The sequence below is a fragment of the Thunnus thynnus genome, chromosome 14 (genome assembly GCF_963924715.1).
Source record: "Thunnus thynnus chromosome 14, fThuThy2.1, whole genome shotgun sequence".
Taxonomy (NCBI): Eukaryota; Metazoa; Chordata; class Actinopteri; order Scombriformes; family Scombridae; genus Thunnus; species Thunnus thynnus.
In genome coordinates this window covers 2,137,356-2,158,327 of record NC_089530.1, presented here as the reverse complement: position 1 = coordinate 2,158,327, position 20,972 = coordinate 2,137,356, and the positions used below count along the sequence as shown (strand labels likewise).

Below are 20,972 nucleotides of genomic sequence, written 5' to 3'. Positions count from 1 at the left end.
TGAAAAAGTTGTGGCTTTTAATGTTTTGTCCTTTATCATTGCTAACCTGAACCTGCTCTGGAGGAACTACTTCAAACTGTGTTTTATATCAGGTCATCAAGTCCTTTCCTGTTTCCTTTATAATAATCTCTTTCTTTGTTAACTGACTTCACAGTTTAGTCCTGCTTTAGTCCTCCGCTCTTTCCTCTAGCTCACTACATTGTCTGATTGATCACTGTATAACACGGCTACATCCTGCACAACAGTACAAAGGATCAAATGAGAGAGAGCTGAAGAGGTTTGAATGCAGAATCTTTATTGAAAGACCTTGAGCGACATGGTGGTCTGGGCAGGTTAAACTGTGCATGGAAGCACAGACTGGATTGCATTCTCCGACACGTTCTCTGTTCCGCAGAAGAGAAAGCTGTGACAGAAGAAAAGCAGATAAAAAGAGAAAGAGGTGGACATAATGAAAAATTTATATTTTGGGTTTCAATTTTGGGTTTTATGCAAATGTGTCTACATAACAGAGCCTTATCTAACTTCTTGATATCTGTACTGAGGAGTAAATCCTAGTGTGGATTGACTGTTTGAAATCTGAGTACACCGTGACACAGTAGTACAGGGAACTGCTGCAGTTTGACATCAGCAGCATGTGAAGTCAAGCAATCACTTCTTCTAAATGTCCAAATGTTTCCTTTGAAGAAATGTAATTCTCATCCTGACATTATGATCACTTCATGAGGACTGCTGTGGCTCTTCATACTGCCACTAGGAGGTGTATTACCAACATGGAAATGCAGAGTAAGAAATGACCTGGAATGGTTGGGACATTTATGCCCTAATATGGATAATATTATTAACCATATTTAATATTAAATGTGTGACTAATATTAATATTAATATGTTGAGCTTGTGAAATGATGAGCATACATGTACAAACATTGAATATGTAGTGACATGTAGTTTTAGAAAATAAAATTAAAATGTCTAAATATCAAAATATAAAACACTGTGTGACAGACGTTACACATGCACACACACACACATAAGTTACAAGTACAGATTATACAAAATGTGTGTTTGTATTCGGAAACATGGATTCCTTTCTCACATTTTATACAACCACAGGCTTTAAAATTATGACTCAACATCATTTCTTAAATTTAAAACATTAATATTACTTACATCAGCCCACAGAAGCTGTGATGGTTAATTAACATCAGTCACTGATGTTAATTTATTTACTGCCTATATTTATCAGTGTGACACACATAACAACAGAGATAATGAATACATGGTCACTTTACCTCAGGCACCTTTAAAAAGGATTTACCTAAATTATACACTGTATATGTCAAATTAAAGTTTTTGTGCAAGGAAAGATACAATCTGAACAATGCATAGAGTGGGATGATTCGACTTTGGAACAGACTTGTGAATATGCCTGAACATCGGCTCACTAAAACAATTTTTAATTGGGACATTTTGCATGGACACCCTTGGATTAGTGAGATTAGTGATGAAAAACAGCTACAGTGTGGAACTGTGTGTTACATTCAAGTACATTAACATCAGCTATAGAAACAGGCAGGTTTACTGTCTTCTTAAAGAGAAAAGACTCTGTTTGCTGTTTGATTTAGGTGAGACTGAAGACAAAATCCATGATGTTTTATTATTCATTATAGGATGATTTAAGGGCCAGGCTATTTAGTAAAATGTCATTAACTTCTGATGAATTTTTCTGGATGAATGATTATAAAAAAAACTTGAACAGTGTTTCAGGAAGGAAACCTTTTGTGTGTCTGATTTTATTTGTAGAGCAGGTACAAAAGACAAAGTTCTTTGTTTGCAATGTAATTGAAGAAGTTTTGTTGTTGTCTATGTTTGACAAATGTTTCACAATTGCACCTTGTAAGTCCATGTGGGCTGGGAAATTGTGTGTATACTACACTAACTAACTAACTCACTCATTATCTCCAATTACAAAAAATATTTTTTCTATTTAGTAGGTTGCAAAGCTTAACTATTTAAAAAAGGATGATCCCTAGTTAAATCATTATCACTGAGAACAGCAGACATTACATACAGTATCTGTCAACATATAGCCACCAAATTTAAAGAAAGAAAGAAACCTGAAGCAATGGCTGAAATATACAAGATTAAAAATGTGATGTGTAGGTAATGTGATACATATTTTCTTGTAGTCCTATGAAGTATTCAATTTAAAGGGACTGCTATTATAATAATAGTGGTTTGCAAGCTTGATTTTCACTCTGGGTCATAACTTTGCTTGACATGTTTACAGAAAAGGCAGACTTACATCTTCTTGTCTTTTCCTCTCTGCAGCTCCACCTTGGATGCACCGTACTTAGGTCTCGAGGGATTTAAGATGTGGTTGTTCCAACGAAACTTCACTTCTGTCACCTCACCCACATCAACCTCAGCGTCGATCATTGCCTCGTAATCCCTTCCAGGCGTCAGCGCACCCCTGCAGAAATGTCACAACAGTTCACAGTCAATACAGTTCATGAAATGTACCAATCCAATGTGTCAATGCATTAAAAAAAGTTCTCCATGGTTGGCTTTGACAATGAAATCTTAGCATCATTACCAGAACTGGGTGGTGATGTGTTACTGAGTAATGTTTTAATATAGCATCTTACGCAATACAATGCAGGTTAGAAACTTTGTTAGAAGCTCTTATTGTGAAATTCGTAAAAGACCAGGTAAAAGGCAAGTGGTGGCATTGGATATGGAGTCTCTGAGATGTTGAAATTTGAGAAACTTCAGAAGGCGTATTGCTGAAGATGATAGAGGGCAATCTTTTCCATACATTATGGAATTGTCCAACAATCCAACCTTACAGACCTGATTCAGCAACAAGGAAGTGCTCAGTTCCCATTGTTTTGTCTTTTAACCACCTGTATACACCGGAAGTGGGGATGTGTTGCATTGTGTAGGTAGACTTTTGCTGCTTGAGATTGTGTTGTGCCTTCATTTTTGCAAATATCTGACCAGAACATACAGCAAAGGACTGACAGAGCTGGATGGAAATGAGAGACTTCCTCTTACAGCCGTCTGACAAACTAATTTTAGTTACAACAGTTGTGATGACTGGTCAGAATGTATATACAACATTATGATAGAAGTACAGAAGTGTGACTGAGTGTGGCTGTTCAAAACATATGCTAACATTTTACTTTTGTAGTGCAAAGTGGAGACTCATTTGGTTAGTTACACTATTACACTACGCAGTCCAATTTCCCATGACTCGCAAGCAACCTGAGGTTAAGAAACAAAACTAAGAATGGAAATGGAATCAGAAAAGGGGCAGATCCTATAACAGAAATAAAGTCAATACACAATATAATTTGGTAAAATACTGACCAAACTTGAAGCTAATAACAAAGATCTTCCAACAATAATACCTGTAGCAAGCTAAAGGAAATAACCAACATGAGGATCCGCATGAGGAGACAGGGGCCTTCGTAATGATACAAATATAAACTCTCTGTGAAAATTGGGAAAATCACCCTTGTTTTGCCCGGAGTGCCTCTGTTATGTTTATTTTACCAGTGTATTTTGTTGTGTTTTGATGTTATATTCATGTTCCTTTTCAAAACTTCAGAACTTACTTTCACATGATCCAGTTTTATGTAAACTTAAGAAATAAGCCATCACATTAGAGCTCCTTGCCACACAGTATACAGCTAAGATCTGACTCCAGGTTTTGTAGTGATAACATATGAAATCAGGATGAAGGTAGATATAAATGAATTGTAGCACATCTCAGGGCCATCAGCCTCCAATCCTTGGAGGAAAAAGGCTACCAGTGTATGCAGACAACAATGAGAGAGCTCTAAAGTAAATGTCTCCTCTGTCCAAAACATGGACATAAAAGTTGCTGGAATCTACAGGTTGCAGTATGTTTTTTTGGAGGTATTATCAGATGTCACATGTGCTAAAGGCCCTTGGTGTGCTCCACAGAATGATGTCATAATGTTCTTACGCATGAATTTTGTACTCCATGGTGGTCTCAGTGCCTTCAGTGAGTGCCACATACATGAAGCCTGGGTTAGGCCAGCTGGGACCATCCAAAGTTACATTCACTCTGTAGCTGTAACCTAGAGATAGAAAGAATTAGTAAGTGCTCACATTATTTCACCATGGCTCTCACATAATGTCAGAAAATCTTGATACATCCATTCTTTTCCAGTGGTGGAGAATTTTAAAGATCACAGGGAGAAAATATCTTCCAGTCTTCCTGCTATCTACATATTGTTGTTGTTGTGAAAACCTTGAAAAACTCTTGTGCTGGCCAAATATGAACAAACAAATCTTTTCTACTGATACTTGCTCAACTTCGGTATGCACATATCTGCACTTATACATACTGCTTCCAGGAAATAGCCATAGCCTTGCTCTCCAACACTAACAAAAGCACTTGCCTTCCACCTAATAGGAATTTACGTATTACCCAACAACAATCAAAATGAAAGAATTACAATCTTTAACAGTATAATACACTCACTCGACTTATCCTACAGTGTGCCAAAGTTTAGCTTGCTTTAAGCAGTGCATGTGGTGACTGGCTGATGAATAATTTCTTCCCCTGGGGGCTTACTGTAGCTATAAGCAGTGAGATCATTCATAATCATTACTATAGAGTATGCAACTTAATATTTAAAAAGGATAATGAAGATGAATTATTTTCCTTTCACTCATAACCCCGACACATCCTTGTGGTCTAATAATGTGCAATGCCTAATATCTGAAAAGTCCAAAGTTTGATGTACTTAGAGGTCCAGAACCAGTATATACAGTACATGCTGGTAAGCAACATAACACTCTCACTTCCTGACACTACTCCAAAACGTAAACTTATCAGGACCTTAGAAAAATAGTTTTGTTTTAACGGTTGACAATCATTTTTGACCTTCCCCAAATTCAATTCAAAAGGACTTCATGAGCCTGCTGGCATGGAGAATGGTACCAGCCCATACAGGACTACGATATGTTATCCTCCAGCTGAGCTCAAAGCATGAAAACACCAAAACTGGAGGTGCCAATTTTCCCCAAGACAGAAATGATATGTATAGGTTCTGTAAGTGTGTAAGGTGTATTAGTCATGCTTTTATTTTTCCAAGACAAAAAGGGCAGAGTACATACGGCCAAAGGGCTGTGACCTGCCCGTGTTGAGGAAGTACTTCGTCTTTGAGATGCCATCAGTCATGTCAATGAATCTGTCAGCCTTGTGGCCCATCTGAGGACATTTGTCTGCACAGGGCAAACACTTTCCCTGCAAAGACAAGGACATTGTAAGGTGTAAAGAGTGAGCTCACCGTATGAGGTGATGGAGTCTTCAATAAATATTCAGGGAAGAGTGACAACCCTGAAAGGCTTCAACTATACTCATTTAAAATTTTGAAAATAAGAAGGTGGAGAATGTGCATATTTTGCAGTAAGCAACTGTGTGGGAACAGACTGACTCTGTGGCTGACAGCTATGGCTGCAGTAATAACATCCGAGAGCATTTACGATGTGAGCGACAAGGAGGTGCTGTCATCTCTCAAGTGGGACATAGTCATATGAGGTCATTCTCGGCACTCCCCGGGCCTCCTTTGATCGGGACATGTGTCCAAATCAGGGATGAACTGTCATTAACACCAACAGCTGCAGATACAAGCCCTCTCCATCGAAGCCATGAGGGAAGCCCATTAACATCTGCCCCTCCACCGCAACAAGAACCCAATCTTGCCGAATCAACTTCTAAAACCAAAGAAATTGTTCACAGCCATATCAGTATCATACTGCAGCAACAGGTGGCAGCCCCATAAACATGCTGTGGTGGTGGAGATATGGGCCCCTCCTCTTGTCTTATTTCATCTGATAGCCCTGAGTCACATTATAAATTGAGGACAAACGATGCCTGGATCCCTTGTCTGTAGCCCATACAACCACAAGCTTTTCCTGGGGTCATTAAAGCATCTCTACACACTATTTTTATGTAAAAATCCAGCTAACTTTTCAACTTTTATAATGTAATGTTTAGATTCACAGACCCAAATTAATTTGAGGAGTTGGGTATGGTCACTAGTGGTAAAAATATTTGACTTCTACTACACCACTCACTAAAGTTCAGTTAACTCTAGCATTTATAATAGCAAAGTTTCAAACTGAAATCAATTGAATTGCTGCAATGCGTTCATTAATGGAGGCCAAGTAGAGTTCAACTTTGACATGGGAATTCATCAGTTACAAAACCACTGAGATAGTGGTTTGTAGTCCAAAAAAGAGGCTTTCATATTAAATGTGTTGCACCATCCAATTTTATAACCCTGCTCTTTTAGAGCATGATGTGGCATTGTTTGGATGTGAAATGTGAGACAGAAGTTGATGGTACAAATAAGTCTCTTAAATAAATGATGTTAACTTGTCCCATAAGCTAGTTAGCAAGCAAACTATCTTGGGGGGTATTATGGCTGGCTAGTGCAGGCATGTTACCCAACAAGTCCTCTAAATTAAATGGTAAAATATGTTGTTTTATATAAACTTAGCACAAAAAGTAAGGAAATTTGTGTTTGGTAGATTATTTCTTTGCCTGTTTATTTCCCTTTTAAATGATGCCACATTTGTAAGGAACATGCATTTGCGGGATGAGCAGCAAAGCTGAGTATGTGGGTTGTGCCAAATATGCCAAATCTTCTCTGCCAATGCCAAACAGCTTATTCTGCCATTGACTCTTATTTGGTGTTTGGTGGATTGAATGATTGAAGTTTGAAGAAACAAAACATATTGGCATTTAATTAAATTTATTCATTTAACAAACCAGGCTGGTGACCAGCATGAGGAGGAGGTGCCAGGCTGTTGTGGCTCTATATGGTTCTTCCACACGCTACAGAGGCTCCTGTTTGTTAAATGAATAAATTGTTAAATTGCCAATATGTCTTGTTTCTTCAAACTTCAATCATTCAATCCACCAAACACCAAACAAGAGTCAATGGCAGAATAAGCTGTTTGGCATTGGCAGAGAAGATTTGACATATTTTTCATGGGCGCAACCCACATGCACATGTTCCTTACAAATGTGGGACCATTTAAAAGGGAAATAAACAGGCTTTCCAACGGTATAAGATTTATTGTCAAGAATCATTGTTACAATAAAGAAATAATCTACCAAACACAAATTTCCTTACTTTTTGTGCTAAGTTTATAGAAAACAAGATATTTTGCTTTGCTTTGACTTCTAAAAAACAATGTTGACTAGCTGATCCTATCATGGCTACAACTTGAATACTTCAAGGTCAGCTCACTGCATTATCAAAAAAGACTTTGAACACAAGCACAGTAAAGAAGACATTTACCTTTGTGGAATATGTAATTTACTGAAAAATAAACAATTTTCCATTGCTGCCACTTGGCTTTAGCACTGTTAGTTAAATCAGAGACTCACAGCTGCAAAACTGTCCTTGTCAGAGCAGGGATATCCTAGAAAGCCTTGGGGTTTAACAATGCTCTCGCTGTAGTACTGGTGGGCTCGGACGTGATTGCAGGCATCAAACTTCTTGGTACCTGGAAAAAGATAGGATAAAGTGATGACATGGAGGAGGAGAAATGTGAGGGACATAGTGTTCAAAGAGGGAGGAATAAGTGAAGAAATGTGAATGCAGATTAGAGTCTTGAATTTCAGATTGCTAAGTATGAACTTATGACCTTCTGACCAGAGTCTTGTCATTATGCATTGCTAAGCTGGAAGACACATTTGGAGGTCTAACAGAAAACTGACAAGCTGTCAAAGAAAATGATTGGTATAATTTTGAAAACCAGCCCTGATTTTGTACAGAAAATAGAAAATGACTCCTAGCCTTCAGCGCCTGTGTAGAGCTAGATGAGGAAGATGACAGTGAGTAGAAGTAGTCTGTCCCCTCCAATCTCTCCACCTGGACACTCCTCTCGCACTGGGGCTCGCTGATGAACAACCACTCTCCCATAACATTGTAGTTCATGTGGGCTGCAATGACATTCCCAGACAGTCCTCTGAGATTTTAAAACGTGACTTAAGCAAACTCCTTGACTCCCTCATGGTCCATAATAAAGTGATCTTCATCTCCAGTCCCCTCCCCCCACTCAACCCTGCCATGGGTCACTCAAGCCACACTTTTAATTTTCATACGTGGCTTCATTTAACCTGCACACCTCGCAACATAGCTTTTATTGACAATTTTAACCTCTTTTTAACCCTCCTATGCATGTCACCTGCAAAGCTCACCCTCCCCTACAAACCACACTAGCTTCCCCTTGTGGCTAGGTGGGGTAGTTTTTGCTTCCACAGGGATAGAAATACACTGCCTATATCTCAAAGATGTCCAATACTCTTTTAATGCACTAATACAGGAAGCTCAGCCTGCTTACTTTGCTAACTTAATTTCTTCTTCAAGAAGTCCTAAAATCTTATTTGACACTATAAATAACATTGTTTCACTGCCACTCTCCACATTACCATGTTTCTCTATCGATGATTGTAACAAGTTCTGTAGCTTTTTTGTTGATAAGGCTATGGCTGTTAGCTCCAGTATTCATCCTGGGACTTGCCTGCCGACCTCTATCCCTTCTCTATATCCTACTGTTGTGGACTCTTTCCAACCTATCAGCTCACAAGATCTGATGGATTTGATTAGGAAAATTAAGTTATTATCTTCTAGCCCTCTGGATGTAATACCATCTCTCTTCTTCTTCTACCATCTCCATTTTTAAAAGTTTTGCCAATTATTGGCCCCGCTGTATCAGCTATTGTTAATTCTTCCTTGTCTTCAGGATTTGTCCCTTCATATTTTAAGCATGCAACTATCCAGCCCATATTAAAGAAAACTAACTAAGATCCTGCTTTGCCCAGGAACTATAGGCCTATATCTAAACTCAATAGACCAATAAACCCACTGCTGCATTGGAGAGGCACAATATTTACGAGTTTCAGTCTGGGTTTCTGAAACAGCACTCTACTGTAACTGCTCTTCTGAGGGTTTTTAATGATATTTTAATGTCCTCTGATGCAGGTGATTGTTCTGTGCCAGTAGTAGTACTTGACCTCAGTTCTGCATTTGACACAGTAGACCATCCCCAGATAGCAAAATTGCTGTGGCCCATATCCGGCCCACACCCGACACTTTCATATGGCCCACATACCGCATGGAATGATGGCACTTGGGCTGTCCGCTCCTGTTTGCCAGATCCAGGCCACAAGCAAACCATAGCAATGCCACATGTAAACCAAAAACTAAACAAATAAACCAGATCTGGCCTCCATCTGGACCACAGTTCATTTTTATTCTGGCCCTGATTAGGCCCACATTCCATATTGTCATCCGGCCCACATACCGCGTGGAATGATGGCATTTGGGTGGTCTGGTCCTGTTTGCCAGATCTGGGCCACAAGCAAACCATAGCATTACTGCATGTCAACCAAAAACCAACCAAATAAACAATATCTGGCCTAAATCTGAACCACAGTTCATTTTTATTCTGGCCCTGATCCGGCCTACATTTCATATCCTCATTTGGCCCAAATACTGCATGGAATGATGGCACTGGGGCGTTCCACTCCTGTTTGCCAGATCTGGGCAACAAGAAAGTCATAGCAATACCGCATGTCAACCAAGAACGAACCAAATAAACAAGAACTGGCCCACATTCCTAATGTTCATATGGCCCACATCCTGCATGGAATGGTGGCATTTTGGCAATGCATTCCTGTTTGCCAGCAACATTGTTTTTGCAGTCACCGCAGTCAACATTGTTTGCTAATTCCAGGACCTGTGGATAAAGCATTTGTGTGTCACTGGAAAGACAGCTGCGTTAAGCTGTGCAGCCCCCAACAAGGTGCTATCAGTTAATCAGTTCAATTGGGTACATGTGGGGTTCAACCCTAATTGCACCAAACAAGGAAGCGGAAATTAGAGGTGGGGACTGTGGCTGGACTGTTAGGACAATGATCCCTGGACTAACATAGAATAGTAAATTCCATGTTTATAAGAGGAGGAGGCCAGGGAAAACTTTGCTGTAGAAAAATAATCTTCTGGGAGCATTTCCACCATTTCCATGATTCATTTAGAACCACAGCAAATCATATCATATCATATCATATCATATCATATCATATCATATCATATCATATCATATCATATTAGCCAGTTCTGAGTGTGCCGTATCTTGGCCAAAACCGGCCCAGATATGTTTTAAGATGACCGGGCCACATTGGCTGCATCATATGTTGGCCACCTCAGGCTCACTTCCAGATTAGCCAGTAGTAATTGTGCTGCATCTTTACCTATAGTGGCCCAATACTGTTCAACCATATTTGGGCCATATTCATCATTTCAAATATGGGCCATTCTAGGCTCACACCCTGATTAGCCAGCGCTTACTGTGTCGTCTAATTGCTAGAAATGGCCCACATATTTTTAAGATAAACGGGCCACATTTGCTGCATCATATGTCGGCCACTTCAGGTTCTCATTCAGATACGCCAGTATCAATTGTGCCACATCTTTACCTAAAGTGGCCCGATAATGTTCAGCAATATATGGGCCATATTTACTATTTCAAATGTGGGCCATATTAGGCTCACACTATGACAGCCAGTGCTGACTGTGCCATACAATTGCCAAAAGTGGGCCAAATTTGTTATACAGTATTTAGGCCAATTTGCCATATCATATGTCGGCCACTTTAGGTTCACATCAAGTCAAGCCAGTGCTTACCACATTTGCTGCACCATATGTGGGCCACTTTTGGTTTACACCCACATTAACTATTGTCAACTGTGCCAGATCTTTGCCAAAGGTGGCCCACATTTGTTTTAGGATATTTGGGCTATATTCACTATGTATCACATGGGCGACTTTAGGGTCACATCCAGTTTACACATCGCCGAGAGCACTGCATCTTTTCCCAAAATGGCCCACATTTGTTTTGGGATATTTGGGCCATATTTGTTATTTTACAAGTAGGCCACTTCAAGCTCACATCCATTTTGTCCAGGCCAGAAGAAGGCCAGCAGTGCAGCATCATTGCCTGAAGTGGCCCACTTCTGTATGCTATCTGGGTCGTATCCTGATTGAGAGGTGATGTGATTGGGTGGGCATATCAGGCATAGCATTAGACTGGTTTACATCTTATCTCACTGACAGACATTTCACCAGAAGTTTCTATTGGTGACTTTGTGTCTGATGCCTCTTCAATGTCGCGTGGTGTCCCAAAGGGCTCGGTTCTGGGGCCCCTGTTATTCTCTTTATATTTGTTGCCCTTGGAACAGATCATAAACAGACTTATTATTGCTTATCATTTATTTGTGGATGATATCCAATTCCACTTTTCATTCAAACCTAGTGACACTTTTAGGTTACGTAGGCTCCTAGACTGTCTTAACACTATTAGGGACTGGACAGCAAAACATTTTTTACAGCTCAATGCAGATAAGATTGAGATTCTGGTTGTTGCCCCAGAAAAGGTTGCCCTTTCCTCTGCTGCCCACTCCAACCTGCATAATTTAGGGGTAATATTAGATCAATCCTCGTCGTTTGACACCCATGTTAAGCAGATGACCAGATCTTGTTTTTTCCACTTAAATATTATTAAACTGAGATCTGTAGTTTCGACTGCTGAACTAGAGATTCTTATACATGCCTTTATCTCATCTTCTCATCTCTCATAGACTACTTTTATGCACATTCTCCTAACTTAGTATGTCTTTTCTTGATCATCTGAAGACAATCCAGAATGCTGCCACAAGTCCACTCACTAGGTCAGACAGATGGTCTCACATTACCCCTACACTTAAATTGCTTCACTGGCTCCCTGCTGTGTATAGGATCCAGTTTAAAATTCTCATTCTCACTTACAGAGCATTGCACGGTCAGGCTCCTGCATATGTGGCTGATCTACTACACCCTAACGCATCAGCTTGTTCTCTTAGGTCAAATATGCTAAACTTGCTGTCTGTCTCATGCACCTTAAGACCCGTGATGATCGAGCTTTAGAGGTCATTGCATCTAAACTATAGAAATGCTATACCTGCACCCTTACAGTCTGCTGATTCTGTGGATTCTATTGAAAAGCAGCTAAAGACATACCTGTTTAGACAGACGGTTGGATAACCAGTATGCAACAACTCAGCATTTTATGTTTTTATTGTGAATTTTTATTGTGCATTGTGTTTTTCCATCGTGTATTGTGTTTTTTAGTTTTGCACTTTTTAATCAAGTGACTTGGGTGGTCACTTCATCTGTATTTCTTTTTTGTATGCTCTTGTAGGGCACTTTGTGATTAATGTCTATGAAAAGCTCCATACAAATACATTTTACTTACTTACTTAATAAGTAAATCAATAAGAATAGACAATCTTAGCTAGAGTTGACGATGTGAGATAGAGAGACAGACATAGAAAGAGGTCATGGCTTCTGTTGTTTTTTCTTCACAGTACAGGGCAAACACCAGGCTCTCCGAGACCTCCAGCTATGCAGCCCTCGCTCCCACTCTCCCTCTCTTATCTATAGGATCAAAAGTAGCAGATTCAGCTGTGCCAACACCCCCCCTCCCCTCTAGACCCAGGCATGGCACCAATGCAGCCATTTGAGCCTTGCTACTCAGCGTAACATTTCAAAAGAAGGCCATCGTCATCCATTTTAGAAAATATTTGCTAAAATAGGTCCAGCAAGAATAACTCTGCCTGGGGTTTCTGTGCAATTTTTCCATTGGGACAACTCCAATATTCCACAGGGGGCTCTGCATTGTAAGTTACATGGATGAGAAAATGGGATGTATGAGTCATTGTGTTAAGTATAGGAAGAGTGCCTGTGCTGAAGTCCATATTAATGAGAACACTGGACCTTAAGTGTGTAAAGCATATCAGAATATGTCAAAGGTCATGTTCTTGTAAGTTCATAGAAACATTTTACTCTCCAAAATGACCAACACAGGCAGAGGGACCACCTTAGATCAACTTTAGACCAATCAGGAAACTTTTCTTTTTTATTGTGATTTTAAAGTGAATGATTGTTGTATGAATCCTGGTGTTTTTTTTTGTTTTTTTTTACTTTTGGTGTACTGTCTAGTTGCATGCCAAATAAGGTTTACAGATTAATTGCTGACACTGATTGATGACAAGTGACCCATTTCCTGACATGTCAGATGTCTAGTGAGACTTGAATTGTTCATCCTTAAATACATGTTAAGTAACTTCTCAAGAGAATATTTGATGATTTTCTCTGTTTAAAATCATTGTAAAATAAAAAAACAACCTTTGATTTTCTCTTAAAACACAAACATGGTCAACTAGAACTAGAAATATACCATTTGTACTTGTTTTTCCCCTCCTGTGGGCCAGATTCAACCCAGATTAAAGTAAGATCTGGACCACATGGACATAACAAGTAATACACTAGACACAACAATGGAACAAAAGCCAAACAGCCAACTTGATTGAGTGTGAATGACTGGGGTCCTTCACTGGGTGGCAGAGGAAATATGACAGCATCATTGCACTTCCATGTTTTCTAGTATTAGTCTAGTGTTTAAGTGGGTCTCAGTTTATCTCACCCTGCCAGAAGGCATCAAGGTCAGCGGGACGGCCTCTGTTGCGGGAACAGCCGGGCATCAGTTCTCCTCCGTTGGGATAGAAGTCAATGTGGCCCACAGGCTGTGACATCCCCAGACCTGAAATGATGGAAATACAATCATTGTTTTTCTCAGGGACAAAAGAATTTTCCCCAAATTTGATGAGGACGATCTGCCTCATTTACCTTATTTTCAAGTCTATTACTATCTTACCAAATAGTAATAGTTATCGGAGTATACAAATGGTTAATCTGAAATTGTCTGGTAACTTTTATTCTTGTATATTCAGCACTGCAGCTTCTTTTCTATAACTACTATTACTTACAGGTAGTATATTACTAATTATCGTAGGACTAGAGGACTAGAGACAGTAGAAGGAAGTCACTGAGTGAATATTTCCCACTTTCATTGATTTCATTGTGATCAACAGTGATATATGTACCAAGTTTGGAGTTGAAAGGAAGTCCATCGGTGTGAATGACATCCACAAAGGTGGCATCACTGATGTCCAGACGCACAGAAACAGGAGTGTCCTGGAAGTAGGGTTCAGCTGGGTCCAGTCCTGAGCAGAGAAAGAAAGGTATAAAACCAAATCAGTAAAGATACACAAAAATAGATTCCTATTCCGTCTCTGCAAGCTAAATCACAAGATGGGCTGCAACAGAGAAGATCACTTTTCCCCAGATTTATCCTATTTGCCAAAATTAAATCTTGGTGTCAGACAGTGTGCCTGCTTCCACCATAGGAAATGACAATTCAAAATGAGCAAAATTCAAGCTATTTTCTAACCAGAAGATGTTGTGAATTTTATTGAGTAATTAGGTGTGAAAAAAAGGCACTGCCAAAAGTGGTGAGAGAATCTTTATTTTAGGATTAGGACATCTTTCAATTCATTATGATTGCGTAGGTTTTTATTAACTCCACCAATGTTACACTTCAAAGTGTGTTTCAAGGTGTTGCGGAGTACTACTGGATGTGTGTAAAAAGTTGTGAAAAGCCTTTTGTGCCTCCAGAGGGAGCTGTGTGAAATCTGATAAACAGCCTCAAGTAATGTCATTTGAGTCAGTGTTGGTTGGGTCTGGAGAATACAAGTTTGAAAAGTAAAGAAGAATCTGGGGGCATGGAGTTAGAAAGAAGAGAGGTTACTAGATCTGTGTAGCCCACTCTGCTGGAGGCTAGCAGCTCCAGCCTACATTGGCTAGCACTAGCATAACACACCTGAATCTCAGAACCTAACAGCTGGCAGTCAAGTTGCTTTGTGGGCAATGTAGGCACCAGATTTTGACAAGGAAGAAGAATGTATGGAATAAAAAAGACCTTTAAAAACTGTCCATTGTGAGTCCGACGATGTTATAGGAGTGCAATATTAAATCAAAATACTCTTTTAATAGAAAAATGCATCAAATCCTGTAAAAACAGGAGAGTGTCATTCAGTGTCAAGCTGGTAATCAATGTCATTCAGTCAATTGTATTAACATTAGACATGAATTCAAATGGTTTTTCAATTGTCAAACAAATGAACCAACAAAAAAACAACTAAATATATTTGATAAATTATATTTCACAACAACATGGATTTACTTATCATTGTCATATAAACCAGAAAGGCATCCACGGTGACAGTGACTTCAGCTAATACACCAGTAAGGTATGAGTAGTCTGGGGGGTTTACCTGTGATGCGTGCAAGGCCGCTGATCTTGCTGCCAACCTCTCCTGCAGCGTGAGCACCGAGGCTGTGTCCGATAATGTGGAACTTATCAGGCTTCTGCTTGAAGTTGCCCTGGATCATGCAACATGTATTTTAAAGTCACAGATACTGTATCTACCACACTATACCACATGTCCTTCAACCATTCTGTGTGCGTGAGAATATTCTCTAAGCTTCCAGCTGTGCGTGTCTGTGCCCTTCAGTTATGCTGCTAGGACCATGGATGTTGTGTAATTTTAGGTTTATTTTTGGCCTCAGGTGATTACACTGATACTCAGCTGTTTGGAAGTAGTCATATGAAAAAAATTCACATACTGTATGTTGATAAAAAAAATTCTGCCATAAAACAGCTCTCCTCTCATTTTACACATAAAGATCAGTTGTTTTGTCATGGGGAGTGATGATGTCATCAGGGTAATCTCAGTTTGGGCTTGGAGATTACAAATTTATAACAAACTGAGGGTGTGGCGTTTGAAAGATGTTCACATGGCAAGGAGGCTCTAACAAAAAGATGCTATCAAGTTGCAGTGTAGGATCCAGTGTTTTTGGATCTTTAATTTATGCTTAATTTTGTGTAGCAGATATTGTAACGTACAGTATTGTTTTTATTTTTGTTCTTTTCTATTTTGTTGATCATCTTGCGACAGGAGGAAATTGCTTATCTAGCTTTATCAAAAGGTAAAAAGTATTTCACTGTATCACAGACAAATGTATCCCAAAATGTCAGTTATGAAAGAATAATCATAGTTTCGTGAATGTGACCTGCACCTACACTATGCCAGTGTTTCTCAGAGAATGAAGTGCTGCATTTACCATGAGAAATGTGATCATGGATTCCACCTGGGCAGCCACCACCCTGGCGTTGTTGGCAGCCTGAGCATACTGAGTCTTCACACCTTTCTTCCACTCCACAGCAATGCAGTTCACATTCTCCCACTTCATCATCACCTAAACACAGCAACAACACTGTTTTGATTTACTGATCTGGGGGGGGGGGGGGGGGCATGATGGTAAGAACTGCAGCCAGTCATTGATTGTCCTAGAATAAATTGTAACATATACAGAGTTGTTTTCAGTGACTCAGTCTATTCTATTCATGCAAAATGTATCAATTGTATCATACCCATAGTTTCATTTTTCATTCATCCTCATGATCATTGCCATGTTAACCTGCTATTGAGCCCCTACTGACCCCCACCTACAGCCCTCTGTGCAATTTGTATGTACCCTCCAAGTTCCCATCAGGTCCAATGCAACCAAAGCTCTTATGCTGTAATGACACTTAATTGAGTAAGTTGATATTGTACTTAAGTTGAGTGGAGTTAACTTTATTACCATTACAACAAACGTTGTTAAGAATTTGTCTTGGTGACCTCAACAGACAGGAGAACATTCAAGACGCAAACTAATAATAAACTTAAATAGAAAATATAAAAGACAAGCCATAAACAATATATCTTAAAGTGCCAAAGCTTTACCAAGAATCTAATAGCCTCAGGGAATGTACCTCTTTCAAAGATTTAAAACAGATTTGTCTCTGAGAAATTGTAATTAAAAAACCAGAAATTAAGTTATCAGATCAAACTATCCACAGAAATTTATTTCAAATCAAATTACCTGAAACCAACTGACATACAGTGAACTTTAGGCTTTTGGGGGTGTTGGGCCTCAAAGAGTGGGGACCTGGAGCAGTTTCCTGTTGGTAATCCAGTCTGGTTGGGGATGAAGCTGTCATTGCGGGTTCCTCTCATCTACATCTAGTTCTTCAAAGGATGTGTCTCTTACCTTACACATCTCCTGTGGCCAATCCTCATCGTCTTTCTCCAAATACCCAGGAATGATGAACCGAGTCTGTCTCACCCCATTGTAGTTTGATGCATGGATAGTTTTGTCAGTTTTGATCTCCTGAGGGTGTCAACAGACAACCAATTATGAATAGAGTCCTGCTTAATAATATTTACTTGTATCTTCTAAAAGAGCAGTGACATGCAAAAGCTCAAATAAAAATAAAAACAGAGCCTCTTTCTTACTTGGTAGTAGCGGTTCTTCTGGGTGAAGAGGAGGAAGCGGGTGCCTATCTGCTCAGGGGCCCAGGGCAGGACGGAGATAGGTCTCTGGGTAGTGCCCCCCCAGGGAGGCAGGTCATTAAAGCAGCCCAGCTCAAAACAGACCTCAGCCGCTGTACATGGTAAACACAATACTCAGATAAACCATATGAGTACATTGGATCTACATCTGACCACCAGTAATGGAAGATGAGAGCAACAATACAACAAATCCACTTTAATCTCAGCATGTTGACCATCATTACATCCTTTATCATCACATTTATGTGGTACTGACTAAGTAATTAGGGAGTACTTCAGCTAGCTTAGTCAGGTTTTTGATACAAACATATGATAAATTCAAATTTTTGATCATTCTCCAAATACATACTTTAAAGTACCTTAATAGAGAGTGTTATATTTTCTAAAAGCTGATTGGAAAACCTTTCCACCACTGACAAGAATGAAATAAGATAATGATTAGTTTTTCAGAAATATGGTCAAATGTAATCAGCAGAAGCCTGCAGGGGGAACCATAATTACAAATCCATAGAACTTTATTTTGAATTCTAATGGGGATCACACATTTTCCACCAACACCAAATATGCCACAAATATGTCAGGCTGAAATGTGTAAAAAAAAAAAAAATGCACAAGACAAATAGAATATTTCCATTTGATGGAGTAATGTAGCCATAAAGAATACAGAGTATTGGGTTAGGGTTATAATAATGTAATAATACAGCTTGAATTAAATAGCTCAGTATGAAATAAGATTATTTCAACAACCTTAAAGGCACTTAAGATGGAACTAACGAATGTTGAGGGGTTTAAAATGCAGCCTGACATTTAATCACAAAAAAAACTTACCACCTAAACTAAACATTTTAACATTCCAGGCCTAAAGACAACTTACCATATGATGCGCCAGTGAGGAAACAGAGCAGACCTAAACTCCACATCGGTGACATCTGTTGAACATAAAATCATGTGAGTCATAAAGGTTGTTTGTAAAGAAATGAAACACAGATATGAATATAATGTGTGTGACACTGTATACTTACCTCGAGGCCAGACAAGAAGATGATGACCTAACTCTGGACTGCTTTAAATACTCTGGATAGATGACCTTTTGCCCGCGAAGGAGTGGGAAACACGCAGGTGACAGATAGACAGACATGTATGAGTGTCAGGTCAAAACAGGTCACTAATTTCTTATATGTGTGCTTCAAATATGCTTTTATTGTCAGTTTTTACTTCTTCTGGAAATGCCCAGCCTTCTTACGTCATGATGGCATCCATCCAAATGGCCTAGACTTACACACTTTAACTGACAATATATTCTACAGAATGCAACTCTCCTTCATCCTGACTATCTCTTATCGCATGTCCTTATCCAATACCGGTCACTTCTGGTCTCCACCAGCAAACCTCTCCCTCCCCTACAAACCACACTAGCTCCCCTATGTGGTTAGGAGCACCTACTACTATCTCCCTATGCATATGTAACTCTACACCACCTCACCAGTTCTTATCTACAATAGACCTAGAAAGTTCAACGCTAACATTGCCAGAAAACTTGCCTACGTGCTATTCCGACCTCTTTGTCTGTGTGTTCATAAACTCCAAGGAATCGTCCTTTGCACAATCTATTAACAACAAGGGCAAATTTCTTTGTGATGTTATAATAGACAGATCTTTAGATTTTTTATTTTTAAGTGAAATATGGCACCAACCAAGTGACTTTTTAAACCTAGATCTGTGCTCTCCTCCTGGTTACATTTACATTCATAAATCCAACGCCACTAGAGTCGGTGATGGTCTTGCGGTCATCCATCATGCTGCATTTCCTGTTTCTGAAATTCCGGTGCCAGATGTAACCTCATTTCAATGCCTAGGCCTTAAACAGTGTGCAATACTCCTATTCTTGCTGTTTTAATCTACTGACCACCAAAACCAAACCCACTGTTCTCCAAACTAACTGCTGCTAACACTTTTAAGTCCACACTACTCCCTCATGCTTGTAACTGGGGACCTGAACATTCATGTTGACGAACCTACAGATACTACAGATACACTATGCTAGTGTACTGTCTGATTTTCTTGACTGCCTTAACTTTTCCCAACATGTTGACCTCCCTACCCATAACAAAGGTCATATTCTTGACCTAGTCTGCATTAATGGACATCAAATAACACATTTAGAAGGTGCCTTTCTGGGCATATATGATCATAAACAACTCATGTTCCTTCTTGACTGCCCCCTGCCTCAAGCTTCTAATACACGCACAATCCAATTCAGAAGCCTCAAAATCTCAACTATGCCCTCGTATCCAACACCATATTGGAGCTTCCAGTTAGTACCGCTGTTGACTCTTACAACTACAGACTTTCCTGCTTGTGCAGGTTGCTCCTCTAAAAGAGCATATAGTTTCTTTCACAAAGTCATCTCCCTGCTTAACGAGGGAACAGTGTACCCTCAAAACCAAAGGGCATCAGCTGGAGAAACAATACAGTCCAGACTAACTATCCATTTACAAATAAATGAGCAACATCAGATTAGCTACAATAATGCCTTGAAAGCATCATACTACTCTACACTAATAAATGACGGCTCCAGTAACCGGTAACCCCAAATCCCTATTCTCCACAATTAACAAGCTCCTAAAGCCTACCAGTACCCCCTATACACCATCCACTGAGCAATATAATATATTTTTTAACATTTTCATAAACAAAATTGCAGACATTAATATCAGCACAAGCTCTGCTCCTGTCTCTGTTCGCATTGATTTTCCCAATTTCTGTCCTCCCTCTAGTGGGTTATCCAGATTCAATATGATCACTCTCAACTACATCTCTAAACTCGCCTCCATGATGAGGGCCACCACTTGCTCCCTTGATCCTGTTCCCAGTCTGCCCACATAATACCCCCATTATTAACAACTTCCTGTGAATTGTAATTCTTCCTTCTGAACTAAAAACTGCTATCATTGCTCCAACCAGCAAATAAACTGGTAGTGATTTTGAAGACCTCTCCAACTTCAGACCTATCTCCAACTTGCCCTTCCTAACCAAAATCTTGGAATGCACAATGTCAGAGCAGCTCAATAACCACCTCTTCACTCACCACCTGTTAGAGCCCTTTCAGTCAGGCTTCAGAAACAAAACAGCACTTGTCCGGGTAACCAACGACTTCATGATGTCAGTTGATTCTGGAGCCATCAGCATTTTGATCCTCCTGGATCTAAGTGCAGCCTTCAACACGGTCAGTCATTCCATCCTTCTCAACCGCATGGAAAAATTTCTGGGCATATCAGGAACTGCACTGATGTGGTACATCCTACCTGACAGGCCGCTCTCAAAGGAGTCCCACAGGATTCTATTTTGGACCAAATTTTATTCTGCATTTACATGCTGCCTCTTGGACACATCGTTAGGAAATATGGGCCAGGATTTCATTGGTTTGCAGATGATACACAAATTTATATATCAACCAAGCCTGATATGACTGACTCCTCCCTGACCCCCTATGCCTGCTTGAGGGACATAAAAATTCGGATGCAGCACAACTTCTTAAAACACAACTGTACTCAATTACATTAATTACTGTAACGCTCTGTTT

The 20,972-nt window shown here is 39.7% G+C and overlaps 1 protein-coding gene across 1 annotated transcript; it reads right to left on the bottom strand.

Annotated features, from left to right (window-relative positions):
• Nucleotides 1–274: 274 nt before the first annotated feature.
• On the bottom strand, nucleotides 275–18,478 carry LOC137197585 (inactive pancreatic lipase-related protein 1-like). Its single transcript, XM_067611081.1, has 13 exons — nucleotides 18,412–18,478; nucleotides 18,264–18,318; nucleotides 17,333–17,481; nucleotides 17,088–17,207; nucleotides 16,116–16,250; nucleotides 15,266–15,374; nucleotides 14,036–14,155; nucleotides 13,576–13,692; nucleotides 7,436–7,554; nucleotides 5,152–5,281; nucleotides 3,992–4,106; nucleotides 2,303–2,470; nucleotides 275–403 (listed from the first exon to the last, which is right to left on the bottom strand). Exons 2-13 carry the CDS (start codon nucleotides 18,316–18,318, stop codon nucleotides 334–336), a joined length of 1,407 nt encoding a protein of 468 aa, XP_067467182.1. The 5' UTR covers nucleotides 18,412–18,478; the 3' UTR covers nucleotides 275–333.
• Between the last annotated feature and the right edge of the window lie 2,494 nt (nucleotides 18,479–20,972).

Bases quoted from the DNA above. Each gene is read 5' to 3' on its own strand.
- LOC137197585 (XM_067611081.1), bottom strand. From the start codon at position 18,318: ATGTCACCGATGTGGAGTTTAGGTCTGCTCTGTTTCCTCACTGGCGCA. The intron at 5,282-7,435 runs GTGAGTCTCTGA...TTGTCTTTGCAG, and splicing joins ACAAGGACAGTTTTGCAGCT to GGAAAGTGTTTGCCCTGTGC. The intron at 404-2,302 runs GTAAGTCTGCCT...CTTCTGTCACAG, and splicing joins AGAGGAAAAGACAAGAAGAT to CTTTCTCTTCTGCGGAACAG.